General features: G+C 43.1%; 2 protein-coding genes across 8 annotated transcripts; one reads left to right on the top strand and one right to left on the bottom strand.

The window, feature by feature from the left end:
• The first annotated feature begins 7,574 nt into the window (after positions 1–7,574).
• On the top strand, positions 7,575–17,302 carry mak (male germ cell-associated kinase). Of its 7 annotated transcripts, none has more exons than XM_028958444.1 (16): positions 7,576–7,746; positions 8,705–8,954; positions 9,755–9,809; positions 9,904–10,025; positions 10,903–10,982; positions 11,933–12,065; positions 12,191–12,362; positions 12,540–12,707; positions 12,978–13,241; positions 13,615–13,802; positions 13,882–14,024; positions 14,112–14,246; positions 14,658–14,729; positions 15,001–15,120; positions 15,272–15,367; positions 16,052–17,302. In XM_028958444.1, the coding sequence occupies exons 2-16, from the start codon at positions 8,854–8,856 to the stop codon at positions 16,210–16,212; spliced, it is 2,010 nt and encodes a 669-aa protein (XP_028814277.1). In that variant the 5' UTR covers positions 7,576–7,746; positions 8,705–8,853; the 3' UTR covers positions 16,213–17,302. The 7 variants fall into 7 exon arrangements, with proteins under 7 accessions (XP_028814307.1, XP_028814277.1, XP_028814287.1 ...); XM_028958436.1 differs by lacking the exon at positions 10,903–10,982 and adding an exon at positions 11,700–11,782 and having other exon boundaries at positions 7,577–7,746; XM_028958454.1 differs by lacking the exons at positions 10,903–10,982; positions 14,658–14,729 and adding an exon at positions 11,700–11,782.
• Positions 16,241–19,374, bottom strand: tmem14ca (transmembrane protein 14Ca). The gene is made up of 5 exons (XM_028958503.1): positions 19,294–19,374; positions 19,006–19,082; positions 18,833–18,934; positions 18,303–18,390; positions 16,241–17,492 (listed from the first exon to the last, which is right to left on the bottom strand). The coding sequence occupies exons 2-5, from the start codon at positions 19,079–19,081 to the stop codon at positions 17,435–17,437; spliced, it is 324 nt and encodes a 107-aa protein (XP_028814336.1). The 5' UTR covers position 19,082; positions 19,294–19,374; the 3' UTR covers positions 16,241–17,434.
• Between the last annotated feature and the right edge of the window lie 162 nt (positions 19,375–19,536).

The raw sequence follows: 19,536 nt of genomic DNA, 5'->3' as shown, positions 1-19,536 counted from the left end.
TGAGCGGGAAGCGAAAGCCAAAAATGTACTGTCTTCTTAAAGATGCATGAAGCTGCTGGCTTAGCCAGTGCCACCCAGATAACCATCTTATAGTCAGGATATTGTGCATCGTTCCTGATAAGCAATCTGCCAGCTGTCTCAGCGCTCAGGATTCCTCTGGGCTTGTTTCACTCCTCCTCCCATCCCTCTCTCCCACCTCTCCCCTTTGCAGTCATCCTTCTGTTTTTGATCAACACCAAGTGACATTAGAAGCAAAACAGCCATTAGCCAGAAGCCACATCTAAGACCGGAGCTGGGAGGAGATTTTTTTTTTTTTTTTTCCAGAACACTGTGGTCTGAAGCGTTTCGAAACATGATCATATTACACAGATATGCATCCGATTTATATATATATACAGCAGATGAACATATACAGTCATCTGCTGTCATAAAGAGATGCACAGATTATGCCTTCACACTTTTCATCAGAAGCAATAAAAAAAAAAAAACAATATTTGTTGTGTAATGGATCACCCACAGCTGCTCTGGAACATGAAGAGACCTCTTAGCTTCACAGCGCTGAGAGAATGGTGGTGCATGGATGCACTCTGTGAGGCTCACCTAGTCCTCTAAGCATAGGGGCTATTAAGAGGCCGAGCGATAACACGGCACAGCAGACATGGCTGCGGCATCCAGACCGTCTGGACAATGATTTCTCTACTTTTCTCCCAGTTAATGATATTCTGCACTACCAATACACTCAATTACAAATTCCACATCTTTATGTGTGAGAGAGAGAGAGAGAGAGAGAGAGAGAGAGATATATATATATATATCAATATTGCACCCAATTTTTATATTGTGAAATATTTTGAGCAATTCTAGGCAAAACATGGGTGGCAGTAGCCTAGTGGGTAAAACACTCGCCTATGAACCAGAAGACCCAGGTTCAAATCCCACTTACTACCATTGTGTACCTGAGCAAGTCACTTAACCATAATTTGCTCCATGGGGGGGACTGTCCCTGTAACTACTGATTGTAAGTCGCTCTGGATAAGGGCGTCTGATAAATGACGTAAATGTAAATGTTCAATCAGAAGCCCAACACTTATTATTGTTGGAGAAAGCTCAGTGTTGGAGGAGCTGAACTGCTGTAATGGTCATAATGATGATAAGACAACTTAGAATGTGATTTTTGTTCATGTTTTTGTTAAGTTGTATTATATTATATTATAACAGCAGAACTCCATTCTGGTATTAATATTTTGGAACTTTTTATTTTTCCTGAATGCATAAGAGGTAAAAAAAAAAAAAAAACCCAGTGAAGACTGTGGCAGCAGCCGACTCTGCCTGACAACGTCCCAGAAACGTGAACGAGAGAGCAACGTCTGTAATACATCTAGGTGAGCGGAAACCACTGAATTATTCTTCACTCAAACGAGTGTCATATAGAGGGCAGTTTAAGAAACAAGACCAAATATGAGGAGTTTTTGCTCTGCGTCTCAACCAACCTGACAACGTTCCAGCATTACATTACTCAAAATACTCTGGCTGCATTTTTTTTTTTATTATTTACTGATAACATCGCAACATCGTTGAGAAGGACTGAACACAAGTGAAGACTGTTGACTGTGCTTGGCCTCTTGCACACGTCAGTCTGCGTGTTATCCTGGTCTGCACAGAGATAGCTGATTGTCAGAGATGCTGATGTCTGATTTCTGCAAGCCGGCCTTTGATGGCTCCATTGTGATGGTTTACTCCGCCATGCGATAAGCATTTCAAATGCAATTTTCCCCCCTCTTGTTTTTCATGCTGATGAAAGTGGACCTTATTTCAAGGCTCACGCGCATGGGGATGATGGCTGTTTGGAGACTTCAGAAAGAGACTCAGGAAATGTTGATTCTGGTGGTGGTACAAAGGCACAAAGCATCAAGAGAGCGTCAATTAAAGGGACAGTTGTGGAGTATAAAATAAGTGTAACAAGTGTGACCTATACAATTGTGAACATTTGTACTGGTGCAATTGTGCTTCTGTGTCTATGCAAAATGCAAATCACCTCAAAACAAACCAAGAAATGTGCATTAAGGGAGGTTAAGATGGTGGACATAACATTTATGATGAACTTTGACCAAATCATGTCATGTTTATGTGCTGTTTATCCCAGTTAAACCAGATATCAACATTTATTTTTGTGAACCAATCTTCCTTTGCCACATTAAGTCCAAATTAAAGAAAGCAAACTGATAGAAGCTACTGCTGCTATCTGGCACACTGGCCTTCACATGTTAATTTCTGGGCCAAGAATGCTAAGACACATAAAGAATTTGCTTCTGACCGCTGGTGTCTCTAAAGCAATTGTTATCGAACCCGTCTCATGTGCCGACTCAAACTCGTGCATATCTCAGTAGCTTCCTCAGGAAACTTCTACTGGCAGGTGTGTGAGAGGAGAAGTGAAGTTCATGCTTTATCACTAAAGTAAACTGTTACGCCAGCCAGACGTTTCCATCAAAGGAGAAGTAAAATAAATCTTTTAGATGTGTATTGTATTGTGAGGAGCTGACCATAATCCCAGCATGTCCCAGCATGATTGAAGGTAACTAGGCAACAGCTGGACAGCAGATACTCAGAACGCTGCGCACAACCAAACAAATTCATACATCACGTTTTGTGCAAAATTACAACACAAGGTGGTTAAAAATACTATTAAGGTACAACAACAAGAATTACACAATTTGAACACAAAGTAAAAAACTGTGTACTGTAATTAAATTATTAATACAAATTAAAATGAAAAGAAAACAAATACATTAAGAAAGTTTAAAAAAAGGTGTTAAGGACGGTTGCAGTGCAAAGTTACTGTTTAAGTAGGTGAACAAAATACATGAAACCTTTTTTTACCACCTTCATTCTGGACAAATTATTTTTTGAAATGCCACTGTGCCGGATCTTTAAAGGATCTACTGAGACAGACAACCATGATGACGCAAAATATTTCTGTCAACACTTTATGATGAATAGGCTGGCTGAATGACCTATGCTGTTGTGTGATGGTTGCAATGATAGTTTTCTACAAATGAAGCATCAAATTGGGCCAAGCAAAATAATCCAATGGTCTGAAACTGTCATAAAAGCACTACTTTGACTTAACATAATATATTACACATATAACAAAATGATTTATCTGAGCTGCAAGCAAGTTTGTTAATGTAACAAAAAGCCTCCGTGTCAAGCTTTGATGAATTATTGATTTACCTAAACCAAACTGTCACAGAATGTCCTTGTTTTCATGAAACAGCGGCAGTACGTGTGTGGAGAAAGAGACTCGCTTGTTCTCTGAGCAGCAGTACAGTCTTGTGCTCGTAGGAGATCATTCATCAGTTTACAGAGCTGGGAGACACCAGCCCATCTCTAGACAGCAACAGTTTTTTCTCAAATTCAACAAAATTATAACTAAAACACTCTCATGTTATGAGATAATTAACAAGTGACTGAACAAGTGACTTTTTTTGTCACTACTACCTAAAACTTTCTGTCTATTTTTTCTGCTGAAACATGTGCTCTTGTAAGTTGACCAAGTTCATGCCAGCGTCATGAACTTGGTTTTGTGGCGTCTAGATAGTTTCTACACACTTTAAGGGATCTTAAACTAAAGAGCTCTCATTCTGAACAGGAGCTGGACAAGCTCTGTTTATTTTCCTGGTCTGTGTACTGTAACCTGCCAGTTTTGTGGCACATTTACCCTTCAAACAGTGTGACAATCTACTGACAGATCAGGCCTGTGTCTGTGATGACCGGCAACAGGCAGCGCGGCCTGAAGGGAGCCGCTGACCCCCCTCGGATGGTCGTCTGACCAGTGTTTGGAGTGCAGGTGTAATGAGGGGTAAAGAAGGAAAACAAGCGGAGATCCCTACACACAACAGAAAAAGGGCAAAGTATTTGGTGTGAGACCTGAATACTGCTGAGTTCATGCAACCGACCAGAAATTCGGCTCTTTGTAATCCGACGCTCACCATAAACACGCCAGGGGACAGACACCGTTCTAGTCAGCACGACACGGCGCACCTGGCCCTCAGCCCCACCTCTGTCACCAGTCCCGTCTGTCATGGCCAAAATCAAGTGTCGGCTTCTGAGAAGCTATTATGACAGCCCGTCAACATCTGTCACTGGTTAGTTAATCATTTCGGTATGAACGTGTTATAATTATGAAAACATGATGCATGTTACCGAGGAAGAAGAAGAAGATGCAGCTGCAGTTTTTCTGAATGCTTCTCCACAATGTTGACTCACACAGAAGTTTCACGATGCCACATTTAGGGTTGTATGTAGGGAACGTTTTTTTAACATTTACGGCATGTTACAGGGACAGTCCCCCCCTGGAGACACTCAGGGTTAAGTGTCTTGCTCAGGGACACAATGGTAGTAAGTGGGATTTGAACCTGGGTCTTCTGGTTCATAGGCGAGTGTGTTACCCACTAGGCTACTTCCACCCCAGCTAAACCTGTTACTAATTTCTTCACCTACCTAAACATGCAATTTAATAGTAATTTAAATGTAATTTAAATGTAATTCATGACTTTTCTCTTGTTGTATGCTTGGTGGTAAGCAACTACACACCAGTTTCTGCACACCTACTACTCACTCATGGTAACCTGTGATGACAGAAGGTGGCATCTCTCAGTCTGCTCAAGTTAGACAATGGAGATGGCTTTTCCGGCAGCCTTGAAAGAGTTTCCTGTGCTGAAAACTTGCCGGCTGCTTTTCCTTCACTCGTGTTAACGGTCGTCTCATCAGACTGAAAATAGTATGCAGAGCAGTCATGAACGTAAATTAGATTTGTGAAATGTTGCTTGTGAAATAATATATTTCCTGTATTAGGTTCTTCAAAATAACCAAAATAATGGTTGGTCACTGTAATACAGTAGCTGTATCCAGGCGTTCTGGTCCTGACTGGCTTCGAAGAATCACCGCTGCACCAAACGCTATTCTTTGTTTGCCCTCTCCGAAGTTACCAGGAAATTTGTTGCAAGAACCCTTAATCCGCTGTTTGATAAACAGCACCCTTGGTCTTCAGGCTCAGTTCCTGCGACGCACGCCCGACCCTGACATCCACTTCTCCGGCAGAGCAGAAGAACAGAGCAGCCAGCTGGGCAGAGAGGCCGCCGCAGATAAGCATCGGCTGGGACTATTCGGTGCTACCGGTGTGTGCCGTCAACCGCAAGCGGAGGCCTTTGAGCGCCGGAGAGTGTGAAGTGCCTGTCGCTGAGCCCTGAGAGCTCAGGTGCTGACCCCGTCCTCTCTCTCCCGCCCGCTCTGGCTCCTTCAAAGCAGCCATCCCTGCTGCACCTTAACTTTCGGCCCACTATTGTGCTCCCCAAAAAACGGGAACATGAGGGTGACTGTAAACCTTTCCTTTCACACCCTGAGATTAAAGACCATGACAATAAGAAGAAGAAAAAGGGAGAGAAAGATTTATCTCCGTCTTTTTATCACGCAAAGGTCTGAATTTAAGTGCTGTTTTTTTTTAGGCCTTTGATAAACCTTCTCAAGCTGCAGAGGTCTAGCGAACGCGGTGAGGATACAGTACGGGTACGAGTACGGTGACCTGTTTAGGCAACAAACGCGGTACCTTCCAGGCTCAAAGATGTTGACTTATTTTGATCCCAAACCGAATGCTGTTTGCTTTGCTTCAGGTGCTCCACCTTGGCTTGAAGGTCATTCAGGTCAATGACTGCTGTGCCCCGGCGGCTCTCAAGTGGCGTCCCAGTGTCATCGCAGCCTGTGCCCTCCGCACGTGCACAGTCCTCCACGTCAGCACCTCATCCATTATACATCATACACTCTAAAAACATTAGGCCTACCGTGCATGGGACCCAGAGCTTATCCCTGATATTCGCATCTTAATAGGCGCGCCTTCCTATTTAACTGAACTCATTAAAAATGCAAAAGACAGAGACATTGATATCTACAAATGTCATGGGGAGGTTAATTTCAATGTGTGGCCTCCGAAACCTTAATGTAAACTGGGGGAGCCTATGAAAAGAATGCCCCTATGAAATGTAATCCTCCCATCTCCAGGATGCGCCCCCCTCGTTGTAATGGTTAATGAATACCAATGCAAACCAAATCGCCTTGAGCGCTTCCATGACGGATGGATCACTCTTGCATTAAGTCTAAACAGATTAAATAAAAGCACCATGTGCAGCCCCTCTCACAAGCAGAATAGCTAAGCGATAACAAAGTATTATAAGTAATAATTATCTCAGTTTTGTGCTTGAGATTTCCAGTTCCTCAAAGGCAAAAAAAAATCCAAATGCTTCAGCACAGACTAAGAAAAAGAAAAGAAAGTCATGGCTACTCAATAATAATCAGAAGAAAACTACGTTGTCAAGAGTTTGTGCAAACAAGAACACCAGTTAGATAATAAGTCAGAGGTTCCACATTCAATAAAGATATCGTGTAAGAACTGAATGTATTTGAAATGAAGGTGACTTTTTATTTTGAAAATTTTGTCATTTAGACTGATTGTTTTATGCTGTGACGTGGCCTGACTTCAGCCACTTTAGGCTGTGGTACGGCTGTGGTACAGCTGAGGACAGCGGCTCCAGAGTCACATTAGAGGGAGAAGGGACATCAATCAGGCCACTCGCACTGGACTCGAGGGTTCGCCAGCAGCCCGCTGAAGTGAGGGAATAGTTCCAAGCCATTCATTCAGCTCAATCTTTTCCAAAGCCACAGCCTCAGTCATTTTGAGTGCCTCTCCAGACAGACAGAATACAAGACATGAATTCTGATGAATTGAATTAAAGTCTCATGTTCACTGTCACAGTGGGAAGATTCTGTTTATTCTACTCTTTACAGTTTTATCACAAATAACTGTAAGAGAATTAGAACCCTACCAATGGCCACATTCAGACCTGAACAGATCACAATTTTGCACGTGAATAAAGGTTTGAAAATCTGATTTTTTTTACTACCTTTTTCAGACTATTGCTTGTTTTACTTGTTAAGTTTGTTTTCTTCAAGAAACATCACTGACACCTGTACGTTTGCAAGAAACTGTCCAGTCAGCACAATTTACATGCTCAGTGGTGAAATTAGGTTAAAATTAAATAATAGTTTACAAGTCCAGCCATAGATCAAATTGTACCCGGCATCATGGATGACCTGGTCACCCTAAATATCATACTGAAATTAACCAACAGGCATTTATAGTTCAACAACAGCACAAATACTTATATTACTACTGGTAGTAGTAGTAATAAAAAATAAAAAAAAACAATTGTGCAATTATTGTTATTACTTTTATTACTGCAACTATTATTAGTAGAAAGAGGTAAGTTGCACGAACCGAAATGTTGAGATTTGCTGCCGCCTGTTGGTGAAACGTGTGAAGGAACAACAGCATCTACGACCGACTCGCCAGTCGTGCCTCTTTTTTTAAAAACGCTAATGTGTCGTAGGTCGTGAAACAACTGAAACAACAACAACATCCTACAGCTCTACAAAGACTTCATTCCGTGTCGCCCGCAGGTCACGTGACGTCCGGGAACCGGTGTTGGACTACAAGACCCAGAATCCCCCGCGCCGCGTCTGACGGCGAGCCTGCGCCTGTTGTTCTGTGTTCGAGTCTGCGTTGCCAAGGAGAAGGAGGCACACGCCTAGTCGGGAAGGAATAAGAGGCTTTAAACACATATGCGTGTATTTTTTTTTCTCATTCTCGCTCCGCGGAACTCCGCGTTGTCGTCAGCGTCAGACCACCAGAAGGGGGTGAGTTGAAGTTATTTTACAGACGCGGTGTCCGCAGGATAAGCTACTGCTAACTCCACTTACATGAAAATAACCTCAACAGGTGGCCAGGAGTCGACAAACGTTTGGAAAAACGTGGTGATGTTGTAGAAAATAATTTACTATAAAGTTAAACTGTAAACGTAGTGTATACAAATTAGAAGTTATATTTAGTTGCATCACAATGTTATTACAGTGTTCTGTTTATTCTGTTTGTTTCCTGCTATTTACTAATTTCAGGAAGATGTGCTAGATTAAAGATTAATTATAGCATGTAACAATAGATTGTGTCTTGGGTATTTAGTTTATATTTAATTTAAGTATGAATGCAAAACATACTTATATAGAGAATCGAACAAGTGTCAGTTGACCTTGAGCAGCGTCTTAAAGCCATGTGGCCTGGATATATCTCACTAATGCTCCTTAAAACCCTCCGCTGCAGATTACTGCGAGTGAACACTGAGTGAACAGTGCACGCAGGCAGGCTGTCAAACCTGATTCATTCAAATGTATGTCTTTATTAGAATGACTCTGTTCATTTCACATTTGACAAGAGCATTAGGCTCTTTCGTTTCTGTCAGAATCGGCATTACTCAGAAGCATCTGTGCTGGGAAACAAATTCTAATTTGAAGAAGGTGTTGTGGAAAAAACGCAGAACAATGCATTTCTTAATCCCAGCATCACCTTTAAAATGCCACCGGCCGTGAGTGAGATCGGGGGCGGCCCTGTGCTAGTAAGCATTATGGCGATGTAAGATAGCCAGATCCTGTTTGCATGCAAATGTGCCTAATCTCCTGAGGCTGAGTCATTTCCCTGAGCTGTAGTTCACCCGCTGACACCTACTTAATCCACCTGCCCGTCTCATTCACACAAAGTGGACCTCCTTCAGCTGCTGATGAATGTGACTGTAAACTCTGATATATATCTATTTTTTTATAGAACAGGCACCACGATGGAGCACAATCTACGTGTCACATCGCGTTGGCGTTTTTAAAGGAGAACAAAAACTGGAAGCGATGTCAGTGTGAGTCTGCGTCCACTGTCGTTCGGCAGCAACAGAGATTTTGGTCACATATGATGCCAGAAGGATGAACCGCTACACCACACTGAAACAGCTGGGAGATGGCACCTATGGCAGCGTCCTCATGGGGAAAAGCAATGAGTCGGGAGAGCTGGTGGCGATCAAGAGGTAGGCACTAATTAAAAAGCCTCACGCCAAATCCTCCTAAAATTAGCGGCTTGCTGCACGTTGTCACAGTAAGGCCAACGTTACCAGTTACTAGGGGTCACACCGGGTACACATCGAGTTAAACAAGTCCGTCGAGCGTCGTCGCGAAGACCAGCACACGCAGGAAAGAGTCTGTTCTTACAGGGGCTGGCGGCCTAAATAATGGATGCTGCGTCCTGAGGCACCTCCAGTGTGAGGGCAGACGGTTACCATGAAAAGCGATACCCGTTGTGATGGTGAAAGGAGGGAAAGTGCAGAGTCTTGTGTTGCCTCGGCGCTGCATAAACAGATGTACAATATGGCCGTGCACTACTATTCATTACATCATTCCACATGGTGAGCTGGGAAAGGGTCCCCACATGAAAAATGACACTTTAACAGGCGTCATACTGGAGTATTAGAATAAAGCGTTGTAGAGGTGGTGGTAGTAGCCTAGTGGGTAACACACTCGCCTATGAACCAGAAGACCCAGGTTCAAAACCCACTTACTACCATTGTGTCCCTGAGCAAGACACTTAAGTTGTTCCAGGGGGACTGTCCCTGTAACTACTGATTGTAAGTCGCTCTGGATAAGGGTGTCTGATAAATGCGGTAAATGTACAGCATTAGATGCATTGAAAGAACACGCAGAATGGGTAATTACTGATTCGACCAATCACATCCTGGTTGATTGTTTGACGTGGTAGCGTGTTTTTTTTTTTTATCTTGTTGTCCAAGGCGAGTTCTCCAGTGATTGTATGGTTCTTTGTATTCATCCTCAGAATGAAGAGGAAGTTCTACTCCTGGGAGGAGTGCATGAACTTGAGAGAAGTAAAGGTAAGACACAGTCCCCCAGGGAAAGAAAGAAAGACAGACAGACATGAGAATGAAACAGAGGTGCAGCTCTTCACAACAGCTGTTGTTCTTCCAGTCCCTGAAGAAACTGAATCATGCCAACGTGGTGAAGTTAAAGGAAGTGATCAGAGAGAATGACCATTTGTACTTTGTCTTTGAGTACATGAAGGAGAATCTCTATCAGCTCATGAAAGACAGGTATGAAAATGATATTTGTAGAAGAAAATTTGTGTTTTACTGAATTTACTTTAGGAAACACCCAGATCCCTTTGCAAAAAAAGATTTACTTGCATAGAGACCTTTGTCTGAGAAGAAAGAAGCTAGGAAGACGAGGAATATTTTATTAAATCCATTCCAGTATTGGCCTGTCTTGCAAGGATATAAGAGTATTTCCAAAACATTGTGTACCCCACAAAGCATGGCAAAATCCATAATTTAAAAGGTGGAAAAGCTCGGTCAAGGGCCTGCTGAGAACTGGCTGTCCTCCAAAGGCATCCAGGTAAGAAGAGCCGAAGGTAAAGAAGTTCACCAAAAGGCCCTGGAAAAACTAAAACCATCCTATACAGCAGACAGGTACTGTGGCTCATCTGAAGACTGAAGACATGATTGAACAATTCAGACAAAGAGGCTCTCTGACTTCATCATGCTAAACATGATGCTCTTTAGCATCTGCAGTAAGCACTACACACCAATGGCAGATGTGCCATTGTCCTGCTTGAGTTGTGAAGTGGCATCTTGTATATGGGACAAAATCCTGGATTCTGGTGAAAATGCTGTCGCAATTCACAAGAAACGGAGATGATTAAGAACAACGACCAGCAGCAGAAGCCAAAAATAATGAAACACACTTGACCTGCTGGAGCGTAAAAGGTCAAGTCCAGACCTCAGTCCAGCTCAGCCTCAGTGGAATTGCTCTGCCCCTACAAGGCTGAAGGTCAAAAATTGGAGAAAATTTTTCAAATTCAGAACCCCTAATACTCTTAATACAGTGCAGAATTTTTTGAGGGTGAAGGTTTAATGAAGAAGCCCTCATTGTGAACTTTTTTGTAAGGTCTGTTGATTCTTCATTTTCCAGAAACAAGTTGTTTCCAGAGTCAGTCATCAGAAACATAACCTTTCAGATAATGCAGGGGCTTTCATTTATCCATAAACATGGTAGGTTTCCCATTAGGTGGAAAAAACGATCAAACAAGAATAACTGAGCAACTGAGGATTTTCTACAGCGAAATAATATAATTTATATTATAAATTATAAATGAACTTCAATAATCTTATCATTTGGATCTTAAGTTGAATGCAGATGTTTGCTTTACTCTCAGAGCTGCTCAGTTGTCTTGGTTCTTGGGCGAAAGCATATGTGAAAATGCAGGTGTGTCCTTGCAGTACGCAGTGTTTATTTAATAAAAACTTATGTAAGTTGACAGGACCTTCGCAGCACAGATTGTCCACTTCACAATAGATGTAGGTGAGAGTTCACCAGAGAAGAAGAACACAAGCGTGCATGAGAGTAGCCACACTCGACACGCATAGAACACTATCCCCACAGTGTAGAATGGGGACTGCAACATTATCCAATGAGAATACTCCTGCTCTGCAAGCCTGGAAACTGTGTCTAGATATTTCTCTTAAGATATTAAAGCAAGGCGAAGAGCTGCTGGGCAGATGGTTTATCTGAAGTCAATCAAATGAACATCAAAATGGACATGGACTGGATTATGTTTTGCAAATTAATATGAGATTTCTATGATTTATGACACATCTGCTAGCAGTTTCACATATCCTGGGAGTGGTGTGCTTTTGGGGTCTCTCCCTCTCTCTCCTTATATTTCTTTCTGTTTTCTTTCCCTGTGTGTCACACTCTCTGCACATCAGGGAAAATAAGATGTTTACTGAAAATGAAATCAGGAACATCATGTTTCAAGTGGTGTCTGGTTTGGCATTTGTACACAAACATGGTAAGAATCTTGAGTCCTGCCCTGTCTCTTTCATTTTTTCTGGCCTTATGTGAGATCGTTAGATAGCACACATTTCTTTCTTCTATGCGGTCTGTGCATACATTTGAAAACACGTGATGTTACCGGTGACATATGTGTTGATCCCTTCAGGGTTTTTTCATCGGGACATGAAGCCAGAGAACCTACTTTGTATGGGCCCAGAGCTGGTGAAGATCGCTGACTTCGGCCTAGCCAGAGAGATACGCTCCAGACCCCCATACACAGACTATGTGTCCACAAGATGGTAAGAGTATATGTTTATATATACTTTATACAGCATGCATTAATTCATTTTGAAGTAGATCCACTTGTTGGACTGCATCATGTCTCGTGAGGATTTATAACTTGACTGTGACCGTGTCAATTCAGGTATCGTGCACCAGAGGTTCTTCTCAGATCCTCCATGTACAGCTCGCCCATAGACCTGTGGGCCGTGGGCTGCATCATGGCCGAACTGTATACTCTGCGGCCACTTTTCCCTGGGAACAGCGAAGTTGATGAAATCTTCAAGATTTGCCAGGTTCTTGGCACGGTGAAAAAGGTAAAGTTATCAAGAAAGCCACAAACCTGATCATTCATTAACCTGTCAGTGCACGGTTATCTGAAGAACCTGACCAACAAATGCTCAGTCAGAACACAAATAAAATGTAGAGGAGCCCATCTAAGGTGATAACTACAATACCCAGTATGCTTAGATATGTCTTTTTATTGTCTACAGTCTGATTGGCCGGAGGGATACCAACTTGCCTCAGCGATGAGCTTTCGCTTCCCTCAGTGTGTGCCGACACCTCTGAAAACCCTTATTCCCAATGCAAGTAATGAGGCCATAGCACTGATGAAGGACCTCCTGCAATGGGACCCCAAGAAGAGACCCACAGCTGTGCAGGTAAGCAAGATTAAGGTTAACTCTCACATATTCAGTGACCTAGTGGATAATATACTCGTCTAAGAACCAGAAGACCACAATGTCACAGGTTCAAACCCGAGGAGAGGAGGTGGTCAATTAACAAGATCATGGTTAACACTCTGTGTCCTTTGTTTTCCCTAAGATACTTAAAAATCAAGATAGCCTAGAAAAGTGATGAATGACTTTACTTAACAAATATTAACAACAATAGATTTATAAATTTGATCTGAATACTTTTTTTCTTGTCAGGCACTGCGGTACCCCTACTTTCAAGTGGGTCAACTGCTCGGCCCACGGCCATTGAGTTCTGACTTAAGAAAGACGCAGATGAAGCCTGCTGATCCCAAACCTGACCTGCAGTCAGTCTCAGAGCCCGTGTTAAAATATTCGGTCAAGGCACCAGGAAGGAACTCCCATCAGCCCCTGCAGCAAATTCCGCTACCACAGAACTTTTCTCAGACAGAGAGCCTGGCTGATTCTGTCAAACAGGAGCAACCACACAACTTGCAAAAGGTCAGGAGTCAGAAGTGACTGCTGAAAAGCCCCCTGAAAAACACAAAGACTGTCGCTGGGCTCTTCAACCCAAGTCCTGCCATGCATGTTTTGTGCTTTTTCTCATTGAGCACACACCATTGCACCTTTCACGTGAAATCAAGAGTGATGTAAATAACTGAGCTGTGTTGAGCTGATGCCCCCCAGTACTAGTGTTGGAGCACCCCGGGCTATTATCCTGTAAATGCTGTTAAATGCCCCATGCACACTTTTTTGTTCCATGCATTTGTTATCATGTCTATTCTCTCCCTCTCTCAAACTATTTCATTTAAGACTGTTGATAAATTATTGTTTGACCCAGTAACCATAGCGCTTTATGTTTGTCTTTTTCTAGAAGCCGGTGCTTGCTGGGAATGAGAACAGCATAGTGGGTGTCAAGAGTGGCCGCAGGCGATGGGGTCAGAACATGGCCAAACCGTCAGTAAGCTGGGACGAGTCTGACCACTCTGATACAGCCATGACCTCCTCCAAGAAGCCCAGCATTGTTTCAGAGGAGAAACCCAACAAAGAAACAAACTCTCAGTAAGCATTTAAGTTTCATAGTAACATTTCAGCAAACCTTTCAGATCCAGGAAAAGTACTAACATGTTGTTGCCGTTAGGTCACAAGAGAAGAAACCCCTTTACACATTTAGCACTGTCACGAAGCTACCAAGCAACATAAAGATGAACCAGCCGGACCCAGGCCTACAGAGCTCATCGTCAGCGAGACAACATTACTTACGCCAATCCAGATACCTTCCAGGTACAAAGACTTTATGCTTCTTTGCCATTCAGGGGACTTTTTGCCATTCAGGGGATGTCATTCATGTGTGACCATTTTAATGCTCAGGTTTAATCCACAAGAACAGTCTGTCAGTAGGAGACAAGGACGCAAGTAAAGATATGCTGGACAACACCATCAATCTCATGAACAAGCCCTTTGCTCCCAATGGAGGCGGCTCACTTGTAGGCAGAGTGAACGCAGGTCAGTGATTCAAGGCCATTTTCCTTCATATTGTTTGATCTGAGAGACAGCTAACATGATACGCTCCACACTATGAATGTGCTAACGTCCCAGTTCACTGCTAATCATGAGTGTCGGGCCAACACAAAGCAGTGTTTAGAAGAAGCTTAAGTGGCACAGCCATGGCTCGAGACGGGGCCTTCAATAATTCATTTGCCACCTGGGCCAACAAGCATGGCACCCAGAAACCTCTCTGAAACCTGGCCGCCTTCCTTCCTTTTTTTCCCCCCTCCTTTATATCAGAAACCCTGATTCAATTCAGAGACCTTAACATCTATACCTCTTTTCTGTCTGTATATTTGTTTGTCTGATTCGTTATGCTTGCCTTTCTGCTCCTTTCAACTTCTCCTTTTTTTTTTTTTTTTTTGGAAGCTGACGACAGTGCTACTAAACCATCTGATAATCCCAGAGAAAAAGTACTTGAAAGAATAGACCAGCCAAAAGGTATAAGTCAGAAAAGAGCTCAATTAGTAGCATTAGCGAGAGGAGCGAGTCTGCTCTGTCTTTTAAATACCAAATCAATCAGTGACAGGTGAAAAGACATGAGAATGATTCAGTTCATTTAACCTGAAAGGCCTGCTTTTTTAAGTGTAAAGTTGTAATGGTTCGTACAGAGTAGACTGTAGTCTGTTAGTGCAATAGGTAAAATAAAATGGTTTTATTTATTAAATATACTGCTGCAATTCAGACTTTTAAACTAACGTATAACTTACAGGGAACTTCGTCAGCACAACATACAACCTCTCAGGAGGTTATATCCCATCTTTCCAGAAAAGAGAGGTGGGCTCCGTAGGTCAAAGGATTCAGCTGGCACCTCTGGGAGGCCAGCATGCCCGTAAGTCTCATAATCCTGCTGTTTGCCTTCACACTCCCGTCACTGTCGCCGATGTCCGTCGATGTCCTCAGGTCCGCCTGACATCACGCTGTCTCGCTGTCCTTTCTGGTGTTTCACTTTTCTCCATTTCCTTTCTCACATCTTCTCTCAGTGGATCTTTCCACCACCCCTGACAATAAAACTGGCAAATCAAAATCTTCAAAGTCAAAGCCAGCTTCCAGCACATCTGTTAATGAAAGTAACGAAGGTAATATTGCTGCTGATATGTGTAGGATGAATGAGCTGCGGTTGTTCACAAGCCAGCTAGTGAAATAGTGTTTGTCTTGTGATTATGGGTGCAATGTTACTCTGTAAAATACCAAACCATTCGGTCCTGCAATTTATTTCGAAATTGGTCCAGAAATGTCCAGTTATTGGACATGAACTGGCGGGGACGGCTTTTGTCCACTGTCGCTTACAGTTAGCAGATGCTGGGTGCATTTCTCACGTTACAAACCGCATCGAAATGCTTTTGAACAGACCTACCATTGCAGTTCAGATAAACACAAGAAAACAACCCACACATTGTTCTCTTTACACACAAAACATGCACCAAAAACGAACTAAACCGTGGCACAGACCATAGCGTGGTATACTTGTACTGTTGCACCTCTAATTGTGATGGAGCAGTGCTCGCAGGACACTGTAACATAATAGAAATGTATGTATATTTAACAAGATCTCAGTAGGCTTTTACAGAACCTTTATATGTACGTTTTTATTCATTTAATTTAAACTGAGATGAATGTGAGTTTTATGTGCCTGAATAATCATGCGCATGCTAATTAAATAGGGCAATATGACAAATATTGCCCTATTAGAGCCCAGTGTTTTAACCCATGCTGTTGTGCATGCATACGTCTCACTTGAATTATTGGTTTTATCTGGCAAGACTACGATGGCTGGAAGAGGAGGGCGGACAGATCCCAGCTGAAAGGACCCAGCTACTCGGCCCTGGGGAAGAATTCTGGCAACCTCCTGTCTCGCCCACCAGCCATTCAACCCGTACACGGGAGGGTGGACTGGGCTGCCAAATACGGAAGCCACCGGTAGCATGTAGATATGTTACTAAGACACAGACTACGATTCTGGGCACAGGGGAGATCCACACTGTGCTGCATTTATTAAAAGCAATAAAAGGGAATATCTAGAAAGTATTTGCAGCAAATCACTTTTTCCACATTTTGTTATGTCACAGTCTTATTCCAAACTTGATTATGTCTACAGACATCCCTACAGTGAAGCATGGTTGTGGCAGCATCATGCTGTGGGGATGTGTTTCAGATGCAGGAACTAGGAAACTAGTCAGGATTGTGGGACTGTATCCTGGATGAAAACCTGCTCCAGAGAGCTCTTGAACTCAGACTGGGGTGACGGTTTATCTTTCATTAGGACGACAAACCTAAGCACAGAGCCAAGATATCAGAGGAGTGGCATCAGGACTCTTTGAATGTCTTTGAGTGCACTGACTCTTCCTATCAAACCAGGTGCATCAACAGTATTGAGTATTGAGCAAAGGCTGTGAATACTTATATATATTTGATTGATTGATTTTACAAAACCTGAAGTAAACCTTTTCGCGTTGTCATTATGGAGTGTTCAGAGTGTAGAATTATGAAGGGGGGTGGAAAGAGTGATGTGCTGTGAATACTTTCTGGATGCAATGTAGCATTATCTCCATGAAAAGATAGGTAATCAATCAGGTTATATTTTAAATATTAGCTGTGGGATATAAAGTTGAATAAGACTAGTCAAATGTCTACATAATATAGCCAACCGGACAGTGAATTTAGTATTACCTTTTTGTTCAGATCTTTAATATAAACATGTTTTTGTAGCCCTTTCTTTCTTGTACTTTTGTATTGTTTATTTATTAATCAACTACACAAGTTCCATTTTGCATTTTGTAAGTCATGTTCCTGTGATGTAGAGAATGTGGAGAACCTGGTTTCCCCAAAACAACCATAGGGCCAAAGATCATTATAATTGGGAGAGAGAAGTATCTTTCACCCACCTATTGATGATCTTATCACTTATGGTGCTTTTGGAGATCTGGACTATGATTTGTATATTTTGTAGCTGTCTTTAAATGATTTAATCAGTCTGTGGGTAAATAAAATTTTCTAATATTTTATACACTAAAGGAGAAGCGTTGCTTTTAAAAAGAAAAACTTTTTATAAATAGAAATCATTATTGTTTATTACGTATTTGTACATATCATAATGACAACAGTGTACCTAAATGTTGAGAAATTGCATACACGTGTATGTGTATTTAGGATTCACTGGGCTTTTGTAGCATTCCAGTTCCAATTTTGGCCACCATCAGCAGACTGGAGAAGAGAAGGAAAAACAAAAGACAAATCAGTCACATTACTTATAGGTTACATAGAACGTAGGGCAACTGTGAAAGTGAAGTGATTATCATAGTGAAACAGCACACGGTGAAATGTGTCCTCTGCTTTTAACCACCACCCTTGGTGAGCAGTGGGCAGCCATGACAGGCGCCCGGGGAGCAGTGTGTGGGGACGGTGCTTTGCTCAGTGGCACCTCGGCGGTTCGGGATTTGATCCGGGAAGCTTCTGATAATGGGTCCGCCTTACGCGCTAGGCCACCACTTAACTACTAGCCTAAGTAGTAATTAAATTAATGGATTATAGAACTGTAGAAAAAATGCTGCATTTGAAACTATTTTAAATCACAGAAGTACAAGAGCTATGGAATACCTACTGCTCAAGCACTCTGCATTTATCCCATCTTCTATTAATTCACATGCTCGTGCACACATGTGGTGCAGCGGTGCCTAGCGGTTAAGGAAGCGGCCCCGCAATCAGAATGTTGGCGGTTCAAATCCTGATCTGCCAAGGTTCCACTGAGGAGCCACTGAGCAAAGCACCGTCCCCACACACTGCCCCCTGGGCACCTGTCATGGCTGCCCACTGCTCACCAAGGGTCATGGGTTAAATGCAGAGGACATTTTATTGTGTCACAGTGTGCTGTTCAGCAGTGTTTGACAATCACTTCACTACACACACACTGTGCATACACACAGCAGTGTGTGGTAACCAGTTTTTTTTTTTTATATGAAGAGCACAGCCTGGCAAAAGTATTTGAACAGGCTGTGTTTGTGTTCTTGATCGTACCTTGCTCCAGCTATAAGGCCGGGTGGCATGAACTTCCTGGACCTGTAGAACCTCTGTCCCATGATTGCTGCTAAGGTGCCAGATGTGGCTATTCAACACACACACACACACACACACACACACACACAAAACATAAAATATAAAACCACTCAAAACAAAAACAAGACTTCGCAGACGCATCTGAAGGGTTAAAAGCTCTCGGAAGCTAAGCAGGGTCGGACCTGGTTAGTATTTGGATGGGAGACCGCCTGGGAATACCAGGTTCTGTAAGCTTTTCATCTTGCGCTACAAATACATCTCATACCATCCAGTGGGTGGTAGTAGCCTAGCAGGTAACACACTCACCTATGAACCAGAAGACCCAGGTTCAAACCCCACTTTGAACCTGGGGGACTCAAAGTGGGACTGTCCCTGTAACTACTGATTGTAAGTTGCTCTGGATAAGGACGTCTGATAAATGCTGTAAATGTACATCTCCCTGAAATTGTCTCGTTTTTAAAACCTACCTCACAAAACAAGACTTCACTCACCCAATGAAACCCAGACGTTTTTTGGATCCCGTGAAATCTGATAAGCCCCAAAGCCCGCCAGGCCCCCAAAGAGGAGGCCTGCAGCCAAAGAGGGGACACTGCCTGGGACAGGAGATAGCAGAGTGACTTTCACAGCACCGACGCACCCAACTCGTCCATGTTCCTCCACCCACCTGCTTTCACATAACCAACAACCCCACCAGTGGCGACGAGCGCGGCGTAGCCGCATCCAGCCCAGTCCACCGACATGCTGCACACGGCAAACAAACAAGGTTAGTCCTCCAACCCGTACATTCATGACACTTTACAACAGTGCCGCGACACGGGACCCACTGCACGCCAGGACACGATGCCTCGATTTCGATCGGGTTTATAATAATTAAAAATAAAAAAAAATTCCCGAGGACCGCCGAGTTTTCCGTCGCGGATACAGAACGGGGTAAAAGCTGTTCACTACTTACTCCGACTGTACCGAGGCGTTTCCGCGCCGTACCTTCACTCCGTGCGTGGGGCCGCGCCGAGTGGGGACGCAAGGACGAACGCGCTCGCGACAGCGGCGTCTTCCAGCGGGCTGATGGGAAATGGAGTTTTCTGCGAAACTTTGCGGCTGGCTGGGAACCGAGCGGTAAGACAACACCAATATGCCCGGATACGAGAGTTACCTAGCCGTCCACGTTAATAAGAAAAAAAAAAGTTTTGATCAA

Source organism: Denticeps clupeoides, chromosome 2, assembly GCF_900700375.1.
Source record: "Denticeps clupeoides chromosome 2, fDenClu1.1, whole genome shotgun sequence".
NCBI lineage: Eukaryota > Metazoa > Chordata > Actinopteri > Clupeiformes > Denticipitidae > Denticeps > Denticeps clupeoides.
Note: the sequence above shows the minus strand (reverse complement) of the source record. Positions and strands in the feature narration are given on the sequence as shown.

Bases quoted from the DNA above. Each gene is read 5' to 3' on its own strand.
- tmem14ca (XM_028958503.1), bottom strand. From the start codon at position 19,081: ATGTCGGTGGACTGGGCTGGATGCGGCTACGCCGCGCTCGTCGCCACT. The intron at 18,935-19,005 runs GTGGGTGGAGGA...CTCCTGTCCCAG, and splicing joins TGTTGGTTATGTGAAAGCAG to GCAGTGTCCCCTCTTTGGCT. The intron at 17,493-18,302 runs GTACGATCAAGA...TCTCTTCTCCAG, and splicing joins GGCCTTATAGCTGGAGCAAG to TCTGCTGATGGTGGCCAAAA.
- mak (XM_028958436.1), top strand. From the start codon at position 8,854: ATGAACCGCTACACCACACTGAAACAGCTGGGAGATGGCACCTATGGC. The intron at 8,955-9,754 runs GTAGGCACTAAT...ATTCATCCTCAG, and splicing joins GAGCTGGTGGCGATCAAGAG to AATGAAGAGGAAGTTCTACT. The intron at 12,066-12,190 runs GTAAGAGTATAT...GTGTCAATTCAG, and splicing joins GACTATGTGTCCACAAGATG to GTATCGTGCACCAGAGGTTC.